Here is a 13,160-nt window from a genome sequence, read left to right as displayed (position 1 = left end):
TTATGGGAAACCTGCTCATCCTACTGGCAATTGTCTCTTCCACTCGACTTCATACTCCCATGTACTTCTTCCTGTGTAAACTGTCTGTGTGTGACATATTTTTTCCCTCTGTGAGTTCCCCCAAGATGCTCTTCTACCTCTCAGGGAATAGCCGAGCCATCTCCTACGCAGGCTGTGCATCCCAGCTCTTCTTCTACCATTTCCTGGGCTGTGCTGAGTGTTTCCTGTACACAGTGATGGCCTACGACCGCTTTGTTGCCATATGTTACCCTCTGCGCTACACAATAATTATGAGCGACAGAGTGTGTGCCATTCTAGCCCTGGGAACCTCACTTTTTGGCTGTATCCAGGCCACCCTTCTAACCACTCTCACCTTCCAATTGCCCTACTGTGGCCCCAATGAAGTGGACTATTTCTTCTGTGATATCCCAGTGATGCTGAAGCTGGCTTGTGCAGATACCTCTGCCCTGGAGATGGTGGGGTTCATCAGTGTGGGCCTCATGACCCTCAGTTGCTTCCTTCTCATCTTCACCTCCTACAGTCGCATTGTCTACTCCATCCTGCAGATTCGCTCTGCGGAGGGCCGACGTCGCGCCTTCTCCACCTGCAGTGCCCACCTCACTGCTATTCTACTTTTCTACATGCCAGTGGTCCTCATCTACCTAAGGCCCACCTCAAGTCCCTGGCTGGATGCCACTGTTCAGGTCCTGAATAACCTGGTCACTCCCATGCTGAACCCCTTGATCTACAGCCTCAGGAATAAGGAAGTAAAATCAGCCCTGAGGAAAGTGTCATCAACTGGGCTTCCTTTCTGAAGAGTTGTAGAGAGAGAAGGGCAACTAATACTTCAACTGCACTTTATAGCTTGAAAGATATTTTGATATGGTTTTCACAAATATTTTTGAATTTGAGAGTACAGGTATACTATGATTATCTTCATTTTATAACGTGAGGGCTAAGATTCAAAAAGTTAAAGTGTCTTGTTGATGAATACTTGGAAGCGATGACAGAATGAAGAATTTGGAGCTGGTTTTCTGACTCTGGAAACTGTGCTTTCTTAAAGATATCATACTGCTGATGAGGTATTTGCCCAGAAGGCAGAACAACCTGGACCTTCTGCTTCACAATCTTTATTTTCTTCATCCTCTTACATTTTCTTCTCTTCTTCCCCGCCCACCCTGACACTTGGCCAAATTGATTGTCTCCTCAAATACTTGAATTTGGTAACCCCTACTTTTATTGGTATAGATGCTGGTGAAAAAAATAAGGGAGGGGAGAGTTTCATCCCCATGGCTTTAAGTAGCACCCTTAAAGAATATAAAGAAATTGTGTAAAGAGAGGGATTTTTGTCTGGGATCTGAGGTAGTTCTTTTACGAGTGAAGCAGAGGTATTGGTGTACTGAATCTCCTAAAACCCTGTCTGTTGGGCTTTGACTTGGATGCAGGCCCTGACTGTAGATGTGCGCCATGTAAATGAGACTGTGGAAAAGGCAGATGGGGAAATCTATGCAAGGGTGACTGTGCTCTGATACCATATTTCAAAATCTAGGCTTGGCTTTATATTGCTCTGTATAACAAGGGGACAATTTTGGGACTAAGCTGCTATCGTTTTGTGTCTTTGGCTTCTCCATTTAACTGAAAGGGTTTGACTTTTTTCTCTATTCCTTCATTTATTTTTTCTTTCTAATTTTTCTTTTTTCTTTGTTTTGGTTGAAAAGTGCTAAGAATGAAAAAAAATGCTATTTTAGTACAATGAGCTATTGTTTTCATGACTGAATTCATTGAGAATCTTATCACACTTGGGGCATATAGTTGCTATGAAGTTTATTCTAACAGTAGAGGGGGAAGGACACTGGGAAGAGGGTGATGGAAAAGGGGGAGACAGAGGCATAAACCAATTTTTTTCTTCTGTCTATATTTCTCAGAATCAGGGAGCAATCAAGGAACCTGCCAGATCAATTCAGCTCTGCTGTGTCTTTGCTTCCAGCTACTGTGGTGAGCCAGCACATGCTCCTGCAGTGGAAATAAGCTCTTGTCTAGTCACTTTCCTTAAGTGCCCCCAAACACTCTTAGTACTAATTCCTTTGTTTCTCATTAAACAAGAGCTTAAAGGAGAAGGTGAATATACATCTCGAATTATTTCAAAGTTGGTATATCCCTTTTCAAGCATCTCTGAGTTCATTTGAAGACCTCTCCTCATTCCTCAATTTCTTGGTTATAGCTGCTCACGTGTTCAAAATAGAACAGTTTATAAGAATAAAAGATGTGATCTAATTTCCTTTCATTTTAACTCATGTAGATGTCATTTGATGAATAATTTTGTGTTAGAGGTAAGGAATGCAAAGATGAAGAAGACATGATTCTACTGGAATAAGTCATAGTCTACTGGAGTAAATAAACAGATATGCAACTAATTAGAACAACCCATGATAAATAAAGATATGAAATATAGCAGAAAATGTGGAATACAATTTTTTCTGGGGTGTGGAGGGACCTCACAGAGAAGCTGTTGAAGGTTGAATGTTTTTGTTTGTTTTTCTGAATCCCCTACTTCCTACTCCAATAAAGAATTGCTGAGAAATGTTTTATAAGGAGAAGCAAGATACTTTTCAATTTTTTGTTTTCGTGGGATGGTAAGGATGAGAGATAATTTCTTGAGTGAGTATCTCAATTATTTGCCATCAATGAATGAATGTCTGGATAGGAAAAACAAAATTCATTTGACCTGTTTTCAGAGTTCTTCTTGTAGCTCAGCAATTTGTTCCTGAATTGGAGCTATTCCTTACACAAAATGGCTCTATCCCTACCTTCTTTAGCAAATTGATCTTTCTTCTTGTCCCAAGGTTTCTGAGAGATGCAGGTACTCTCCTGTATCTAGGTAGTACCTGAGTGAGACTCATTCCACCTAAGCAAGAACACAAAAGGTCAGACCCAGGCTGAGGTGTGGAGGCCCAGGTTGGGTTTGATGGTGGAATGAGACTTGGTTGTGTTCTATAATTGGATAATGTAAGAAGAATTTGAAAGAAAAAAAAAAGTCAGTAGGAGAAATCCCAAACCACATATATTATGTACCTAGCAAAATATTTAATCCACAGGGGTGTACCATAGGCAGAGACTCAAGTCCCTGATGCAGGGAAGCCAGAGAGCAAGAATAGTGAAGCAGGGGTTCAAAGTATGTTTTGAGCAGAGTGGGCTATAGCAGCAGCATTTCCTGAGATGCTGGATTCAAGCACAGTTTAGACATGGCATCCAACACCTGACCTCAGGTGGATTCTAGTTTCCTTAAAGGCTTATCTGTTCACTCCAACACTTCATGCAACATATCTTTGTAGCTTTAATCACTCTTTCTTTTTGCTCCTCCCTAAATTTTTGCATAACCAATGTCTGTTTGAATTCCACCTAAGCATTTTGTTTTGCCTACAGCTCCCAGAGAGAGAAACTATGGTGTGGACATCTGCAGTGGAAACCTGTGATATGGACACTGAAAGTGGAGATGAGATGATGGCTGCTCACACGGTGTAGGGCGATTGTGGACGGAAGTTTTTGAAGGAGCGTTCACAGTAGATGCCTATTCTACTTATATCTTACTGTCTCTGGCACCCTGCTGATTTGTTCTAAATCAAATCAACTGAAATGAATGAATAACTAGTCAGAATTAATGATTTTTTCAGCACTCAATTTGCATTCTTTGGAGAATATTGCTTTTACCTTTCCAAAAATACTTATTCAAGCTAAGAGAATAGAATTATTTACATCTTGCTAGTTCACTTAGGTAAAGAGGAACAATAATGCCTGTAATTATTGAAATGATAAATTGAGGAGAAATAATATATTATTTATTATTCCTTTATTTTACATTCCATTATTTAAAAATATTATTTTCATACTTGTTCTGATAATAGTCTATGTGACATCAAAAAGTCATCCTTTGTGTCCATTGGATGCCTTTTTTTCCCAATTGAGTTGATATTTAATATTATTTTATATTAGTTTCAAGTGTACCTATAGTGGTTAGACATTTATGTAATTTACAAAGTGATCCGCTAATTAGTCTAGTACTCACCTGACACTCACTATACATGGTTATTACAATATTATCGACTATATTACCTATGCTGTACTTCTCATCCCTGTGATTATTTTGTAACTACCAATTTGTACTTCTTAATCCCTTCACCTTTTTCACCCAGAATCTCTACCCCCCTCCAAGCTAGTAATCACCAGTTTGCTCTCTGTATCTATGATTCTGTTTTCATGTTGCTTATTTATTATTTTCTTTAGATTCCACATAAAGTGAAATCATATGATATTTGTATTTCTCTGTCTGACTTACTTTACTTAATATAATATTCTCTAGGTCCATCCATGTTGTTACAATGGTAAATGTCTTTCTTCCTTTTATTTTTTTATGGCTGAGTAATACTCTATTGTATATAGATACCAAACTTATTTCTCCAATCATCTATTGATGGATATTTAGGTTGCCTCCATATCTTGGCTATTGTAAATAGTGCTGCAGTGAACATAGGGGGAGCATATATCTTTTTAAATTAGTGTTTTGTGGGTTTTTTTAGCCAAATACCCAGAAGTGGAATTGCTGGGTCATAAGGAAGTTCTATTTCTAATTTTTTGAGGAAGCTCCAAAGTGTTTTCCATAGTGGCTGCACCAATCTGCAATCCCACATGAGAGTTCCCTTTCCTCCACACCCTTGTCAACACTTGTTTTTTGATTTAGGATGATAGCCATTCTGACAGGTTTGAGGGAATATCTCATTGTGGTTTAATTTACATTTTCTCAGATGATTAATGACCTTGAGAATCTTTTCATATATTTATTGGCCATCTGTATGTCCTCTTTGGAAAAATGCCTATTCAAGTCCTCTGCCCATTTTTTAATCAGATTGTTTGTTTCTTTGGTGTTGAGTTGTATGAGTTCTTTATAAATATTGAATATTAACCACTTATCAGATGTATCATTGGCAAATATCTTCTTCCATTCAGTAGGGTTTTTTTGTTTTGTTTTGTTGGTGGTTTTCTTTGCTTTGCAAAAAGCTTTTTAGTTTGATGTAGTGCCATTTGTTCATTTTTTTTCTTTTGTTTCCCTTGCGTGAGATGATATATCAGAAAAAAAATATTACTAAGAGCAATGCCAGAGAGTTTACTGCCTATGTTTTTTTTCTAGGAGTTTTATGGTTTCAGGTCTTACACTAAAGTCTTTAATCCATTTTCTCCTCTATGGTGTAAGAAAGTGGTTCACTTTCATTGTTTTGCATGTATTTGTCCACTTATTGAAGAGACTATCTTTACTCCACTGTATATTCTTGCCTCCTTTGTCATCGATTAAATGACCATATAGGAGTGGATTTATTTCTAGAATCTATTCTGTTTTATTGGATAGCTTTTAAAAGATGTTTTTATTAAATAGTAAATAATTAGAAAATAATAGTAATAAAATATATATAAAGTATAAAGGACTATGATACAGTAATACCTGGGTCGGTCCCACTGTCTAGTTTAAGGAAGAAAGCAATGTAAATGCTTTGAATGTTTCCAGTGGACCTGGGTCTGATTCTGTATCCTCTACTAGGCATTCCAAACTCTCTCTACAAAACATCTCTCTCATGAATTTTGTGCTTATTATTCCCTTCTTGTTCTTTAAGTTTTCCCTCATATGTTTCTGTCCTTAAATACTTTATTACCAGTTTTTGAAATTTATACTAATTTAATTCTACTGAAATTTGCTGTTTTTTACTTAAATGTTACTTTTTTGGCATTTATGTCATTGAATGTGTCTGAAATTAATGCATTACTGCCAAAGTGTAGTATATCATTGAGTAAATAGATAAACATTTATTTTCTGCTGTTGTTTTTATTGGTGAATAAATATGAATTTCCAGAAAGTAAGAATTTGATTTTTACAAAAAAACAGACAGTATTTTGGTGGGTTCTTTGTACCTATCAACATGTACAGATATGACACAAACATGTCATCACCAACTTTCTCTCAAGATTTCCTTTTACCAGAGAAAAGAAAAAGTAGAAAATTTTATTTAGTTTAAATTTTCACAATAGTATACCCTAAGACAAGGGTTTGAGTATAAGCAGTTTATTTAGAAGATGAGCCTGAGAAGCATAAGGGAGCAGAAAAGTGAAGCAAGAAAGGACAGTCTATTAAGCAAGTGTGAATGGCTGTGGACAGAGGTCCTAAGAAATACTGGTCATAATTCAATTACACGTTAAACTAATATCTTTACAAAACACACATTACATAATACCACTTTGTTTCTATAGGATCATCAATAAACATTTGTTGCTCACAGGTTAAATTAAAATATAGTATCTGTAGAAATAACAATCATACCTACCTACTTCTTAATCTCTTCAAAGCCATTTATTCATATATTCACCCAACAACACGCACACATCTTTTTCCTATATACTCTACTATTTAGCTGAACTGTCCTGACCACTCCCAAAATGTTCCTCTTTGTATTTTTGTATTCTTTATTGTTCTTTTAATAAATACACATTTATTGAGTATTTACTATGTTAAGCACTGGAGTTACAAATATCTAAGTCATATTCTTAAGAAGCTTATAACTAAAAAACATGGGAGACAAATATGATTAAAATGAAATGTAATAAATATTTAATGGAAATATATAAACTAGACTAGTAAAATGGAAACAGAAATCGTTAATTCTGTAAAGATGTTGAGAAGTTTTCAAAAAACATTTAAAATATATTCATTCACAATTTTGTGCCTTTATAAATTTTATTCTCTCCTCTTGGGATGCCCTTTACCGATTCCCATGCTGGGAATCCTTCAAAACCCAAGCTGAATCATTATTTTCTTTGTAAAATTTCTTTCTTTCTTTCTTTTTTTTATCTCAGACACAATTAAGTTCTTATTTCTCTGTTTCAATATTATATCATTACATAAAATATCAACTCATCCTGTGAAAAGAAGATTGACAAAGTAATTTATAAGAGTAACAATTAACTAGGTGCAAAGAGGTAAAGAAAGAGAGATGGATGCGTACTTAAAGCTTAGAACTGTTCAACCCTTAATTTGCTGAATGTAAATATGAAAGTGTGACTTCTAGATGACCTTTTGTTGATGGCCTCAGTCTGTACATTCTTGGAAGTTATTAAGCATCTGCTAGGAGCAGACTCATGCCCTACTTTGAAAATAGTAATCATTTATGGTAAGAGAAATAATAGAATCAGACAGATATGGTTTAGATTTGATCTTAACATGTACGAACTTTATGATTTGTAACAAGTTACTTACCTAACTTAAATTGCTATATCTTAATTGGCAAAATGAAAACATTTAAACCCACTTCATTGAATTGTAAAGATTGACTTAAATGGTGCTTTAAGGCACTTAGCACTGTATTATGAATATAATAGAGATTTGGTAAATATGATACCTTCCCTTCTTCCTTGTTTCTTAAGAAATACATTTCTTTAAGTTAAAAAAAAAAGCAACAGAAAAGCGGTGTTTAGTTTACAAGATTTTTCTATGGAAATAATTCTTCATGAATATTAGTAGCAGAGAGCAGTGTTTAAGACCAGTATTTAAGAGTGCTGGGCTTTGTAGCGGGCAGATGTGGGTTTAGGTTTCCACTCAGCCACTTGGCATTCATGTGGTTTTAGTTGAGTTCTCTGATAACACTTTCTTCAAGCATATTATGAAAAGGATACAAACACCTAACTTATAGGGTCAGTGTGCAGATTATACTATCCATGCGAAGGACTTAGTGCAGGGCTTATCGCATAATAAGAACATATTAGCCACTATTCTGTAAAATAAAACATTTTTTTAATTTAATATAAAATGCTTGTTTTATATATTAATTTATACTTATGCAATATTTTAAATTCAGGCAAAATTGGATGAAGTTCTGTTTCCTATTATACTTCTCACTGTTACTTTCCCTTCATTTGAAGTCATTAAAACACTAAAACCTTGAATATATAATCCTACAAAACTGATAAGTAATAGGATCAATATTGAAATTACACAGTTTATCTCAACTCAACATTTATTTGAGCTTTAGCTATAACAAATTATAGACAGATACAAGCAAAGGCTTAGAAAGAAAAAAACAAGACAGAACAAAAAAGATTTGCACAAAAAGTAAACAATATAAAAATTTCTAAGGAAATATCAGAAATGAAGATGATACTGCTGCTGATAACTACTATCAGAATTGAGAATTTATTGAAGCAATTTAAAAGAAATAAAAAAGAAACAAGGTTATAGGTTATATTACAATGCATATGACTTAGATTAAAAAAACAAATACTCTTATTAAATTATAACTTTAGATGAAAAAAGAGAAATTAAGCTACTGTCAGAAAATGCTGGAAATGCCAAGAAAATGTAAATTTTTGTTGTGATCAGTTGAGATTTATAGAGCATTTTCCATGTGCTAAGCACTGTGCTAGGTCCTTTGCATTGTTACCTCATTTTATTCTCATAATAACCCTATGAGGTAAGTGCTTATAATATTATCATTATTTTACAGTTTAGAAAATTAGATTGCAAGCTTGGGTAATTTGTTCAAAATCACATAGGTAGTGCATGCTCAAGTTAGCATTCAGCCTTAAGTTTGGCTTACTTTCTATTATGGACTGAATTGTGTCCCCAAAATTCATATGTTGAACCCTAACCCCTAGGACCTCAGAATGTGGCTGTATTTAAGATGGGGTCTTCACAGTGGTGGTTAAATTAAAATGAGGTTGTTAGAATGGGCCCTAATCCAATGTGCCTGATGTCATTATAAGAAGAGGAAATATGGACATACAAAGAGATACCAGGGGTGCACATGGAGAAGAAGGATCATGTGAAGGGGCAGCAAGAGGGTGACCATCTGCAAGCCACAGAGAGGCAGGAGCAGATCCTTCCCTTGTCCTGCCAGTGAAAACCAACTCTGCTGACACCTCAATCTTAAACTTTTAGCCTGCAGAACTGAGAGAAAATAAATGTCTGTTGTTTAGGCTCCCAGTTGGTGGTATTTCATAATAACAGCCCTATCAAACGAATATATATCCAAGCCTAGCTCTGCGTTAATGCCTCTCATGTACAAATGTGTCATTTGTGGTATTGATAATAGCATGTACTTTCTATGTGTATTCCTATTAATATAATTGTCGGAAACTCAAAATCGGTCCTTTTTTCTTAAAGTAGGTAATGGAAAGTTCCAGATGAGAAACATATTTATAGTACTTTTCTTACTACTTATATCAAGATATAAGATTTCTCCAAGGGAATTGTTGAGAAGAGAACTTTTTTAGTTAATTAATCTCAAAGGTACTCATTCCTAAGAGATGCTTATCATGCTCATTATGACTTTGGCTTTTTGTTTTTGCCCTATAATTTTTGGCCCCTAATCGTGAGTTGTGAAATGGGGCAAAATGGATCAGTAAGACTGGAAATTGGCTTAGGAAGTATGTGTTAAAGTGTTTATGGTCTTGAGTTCTCTCTGCAATTATCATTCCAAGGAAAAATTAAGTGTGAATGTAACATACATGTATGTGTGCATGCATACACACATAAAACTAACATTCTGCCTCCTTTACTCACACATGGTTGTTAACAATTTTATTCACATCAATTTTTCTAGGATTTTCAAGATGAGACTCATTCTTCCTAAGTCACTGCATTAGAGAGAGAGAGAAACCCTATAACATTATCCTTCTTGTGAGAGTTAGTGATAAAATACCACTTGTCAATTATGATGTAATTAAATAGCCTCAGTAGAACAGTGAAAATATGGATTTTTTAATGTCAAGCCTTCAAATCTCTACATATTCTGAGTGTGGAATCTTCTCACTCTCAAAGAAGCATCAGTGGGATCTGTTCCCTTGCTTCAGTGCTCAGAGCTGGCTTTGCCTGGAAGAATTAAAATAGGACAGTAGACCAAGCAGCAGGGCCAGGGTAAGCAATTTGAGACTCAGTGAATTTCAAGAGGGAATGTGGAAAGCTTAATTTATCAACCATGACAGTCCTCATGGTTCAAATTAACCAAATTCTTGTTGATTCTTTCCATCAGGGCATGCTGTGAAGATTTATCACATCCCATGTTACCCATCTCCAATTTTGAAATCCAAAATTTAGAAGTACTTAAATTCTTAGTTATTTTGAGGACACGAAGTAATATTGAATCCTTAAATACACACAAAGAAATACACACACTATAATCAGTGGGATTAACAATAATTTTGATAATGTAGCAATAGAATGAAATCTGTTTTTTTTAAATTAAATATCGTAAAAATCCTTTATGGCCATCAATAAATAAACCATCTCTATCAAAATAAAGAGATACATTCTTACGTCCTTTTATACATAAGAGGATAGAGATGAATGGGACCTTAAATATCATATAAAGCAATTTTTGTACATGATGAAGCAAGAGGACTCTAAGAGGCTAAATGACATACATAAAATAATATAGAAAAAATGAGAACAAAGGAGATACTCTGTTATCGATTATTACTTCACTTAAAAGATTGGATTGGTATTTAATTTAGGATTTAAATCTTCTATAGCTCTTGTCTGCTTTAGAATAATATTTTATAATTATCTTTGTATTTGTCTTATCTACCTCATAGACAGCAAATTCCCTGAGGATAGGCACTGTATGCCTCCTACATCTTCTACCACTAATCCTGTCTTCATTTCCCTGCAGAGGTTTAACATAGAGGCCCGAGCATACTTGAAAGTCTACTACTACTTGTACTATTGAGTTGGATATCTTCTTATAAATGAAACCCTTATGTGACACAACCCCACAGTTCTCTAACAATTTTATTATTTATAGAACTAAATCTGCTCACTTGGAAGCCAATAGTGAGAAGAACTAAAGGAACAGATTTAGACTAAGCCCCACAACAAAAGCTAATCTAAGTGCACCATAATTATACCTTTTTTTATATCATGATTTTTAAACAGAAACTTTGAGCTAGAAAGAACCTCAGATATTCCTAATATAAACACCTCTTTTTAAAATCAAGACAAGAGGCCTGTGTAGCTAAATGAGTGCAAAAAAAATGAGTGTACTAAATTGGGAGTTCTAGTCTCTAACATGGGATCTGAAGCCTATGTAGGTTTCCTCCTATTTTAATTAACTGATGTATGAATTCAGCAGACATTTATTGAGGATCTACTAAGTCCCTTAGCTAGGTGTTATTGAGAATAAAAAATGAATCAGATAGATATCTCTGTGCAATTAACTATGAAAAAAATCATATAGTACCTGTCATAAAGAAAATATAGTTAAAATAAGAAGTGGGTTTAATGAGAAAAGTTAAGTTGATCTGAGGATATCGGGGTCTGAAGGAGGATACAAAATATGAAATCTGATTGGCTTATAGAATTTGAAAATTTGGGAATGAAGGTGGGTGTTAGAGGAAAAATCTGAGACACTAAGGTATAGAAATGTCAGGAAAATAAAAAATGCCAATAGATTTTTAGTTAATAATCAGTAATATGGAATATTTACTATATTATATATTTATAACATTTATGGTTATAAATTAATAATATATATTACCATCATACATAGTATTACATATGTATAATATATGTAATGTATATGTATGTATAAATATGTACACATAGTATATGTAATTACATTTATACATTACACATATTATATATTATATTTTATACTATTAATATAATATAGTATTTTTATAGTATTTACATTTTTATAGCATGGTATTTTATATCTATTATATTTATATTCATTTAGCGTAAACCAGGATCTAAGAACAAAGAAACAACAGGCTTAAAATTAATCATTAGATTCTGTGCTCTCCTTTCTCTGCATTTGGTTTCCATGGAGTCCTTCTAGAGAGGACTCTCTGAGTCAGCAACAGAACAAAATTTTGCTGTGCTCTTAAAATGAACTATAAGCTTTAAGGTCAGTAAAAGTGTTGCAAGTAAAATAATACTCTGGTCAAATAATTTTCAGTCCATTAAATGTAATTAGGCTTATTATCTTCCACTTGCAATACTACTCCTAGCCATTATACTCTCAGGCCCTTGATTCACACCTAGATATGTATCTGATGTAACTGGCATAACTGTGTAGCTCTTGGGGAGCCACGATTTAAGGTGATTTCAACTATACTAAGAGGATATTATGGTGGGAGAACTATTTATATGCTACAAACTCAGATGCACAAAATGTAACTTCCTTTATATTTCCATAACTAAGCTTTACCTTGAACTTCCATTTCTGTCAAATGGTAGGAAAAAAATGTTCTATTTACATTCAAGTCAATGACATTTAAGTTACATTTGTTATATTCAAGTTACAAAGTTGTCACATTCAAGTTACAAACCAAGTCAATTTTGAACTTTACGTCCTCATCCTTCATTTCTCTAGATCCGATTCTAAACTCTGAGATTGACATAGCGCTACAACATTGGTGGGAAGGAATGCCCATTTCTCCGTTTTGATACACCTTCCCTTGGTCTCCTCGGTGTCCTGTGATGGCATTGATCACCTATATCTGTCTCCACCTCTGCTGCGATTAACCCATTCCCGCTATAGTCTCCCCAGTCTCCCCAGTGACATACTACTCTGCCAGAGAAAATCTCATCACAAACTGGAGACCGCTTTGGACTGAAGGCTTTCCTTAAAAATTTAATTGTCATAATTCCTCTAAAATTCAATCATTTAGTAAAAATAATTCAGTAAAAATAATATATTGATAAGTTTAAAAGGTCATTTTAAAAGAAGTGAGATTACAAGGGTAAGAATGATAATTCAAATAATGGTTGAATGTAACTCGAATTATAGAATCAAGTTGACAAATAAAATTTAAGACACAAATATAAATACATTTATTTGATTAAATTTAGTATCAATTATTTGGTTTAAAAAAACAATATAATCTATTAGACAAAATAAATACTATTAAAATAGTGTAATTTTAATAGCATTGGTTCTAGTTTTTTTTACAATTAGTTAATTTTTATTTTATTACTGCAGAGAGTTTATAAGCAAAAGTTTATACCTAGTTTCCTATTTGAGATATCATAATATATAATAAAAGGTATGTCAACATGTGTATGTGTATATATATAGGTTGCAAAACTCTGTAAATATATATATATATAAACAAAAATGGAAAAA

The 13,160-nt window shown here is 34.2% G+C and overlaps 2 protein-coding genes across 2 annotated transcripts in view; one reads left to right on the top strand and one right to left on the bottom strand.

Annotated features, from left to right (window-relative positions):
* LOC102891883 (olfactory receptor 149) overlaps nt 1–815 on the top strand; it is a 9,661-nt gene extending 8,846 nt beyond the window's left edge. Inside the window, exon 3 of the mRNA XM_015596305.1 lies at nt 1–815. Within this exon, the coding sequence (XP_015451791.1) occupies nt 1–815 (815 nt within the window).
* The window catches only part of LOC112470117 (putative olfactory receptor 10D4), a 161,345-nt gene that overhangs the window by 50,506 nt on the left and 97,679 nt on the right, over nt 1–13,160 (bottom strand). The window contains exon 3 of the mRNA XM_025039108.1: nt 10,186–10,206. Coding sequence (XP_024894876.1) covers nt 10,186–10,206 — 21 coding nt within the window. The remainder of the gene's footprint in view (nt 1–10,185; nt 10,207–13,160) is intronic.

This window comes from Pteropus alecto, unplaced genomic scaffold (assembly GCF_000325575.1).
Source record: "Pteropus alecto unplaced genomic scaffold, ASM32557v1 scaffold1039, whole genome shotgun sequence".
Classification (NCBI taxonomy): Eukaryota; Metazoa; Chordata; class Mammalia; order Chiroptera; family Pteropodidae; genus Pteropus; species Pteropus alecto.
The sequence above is the reverse complement of the archived record's forward strand: the minus strand, read 5'-3'. Positions and strand labels throughout refer to the sequence as shown.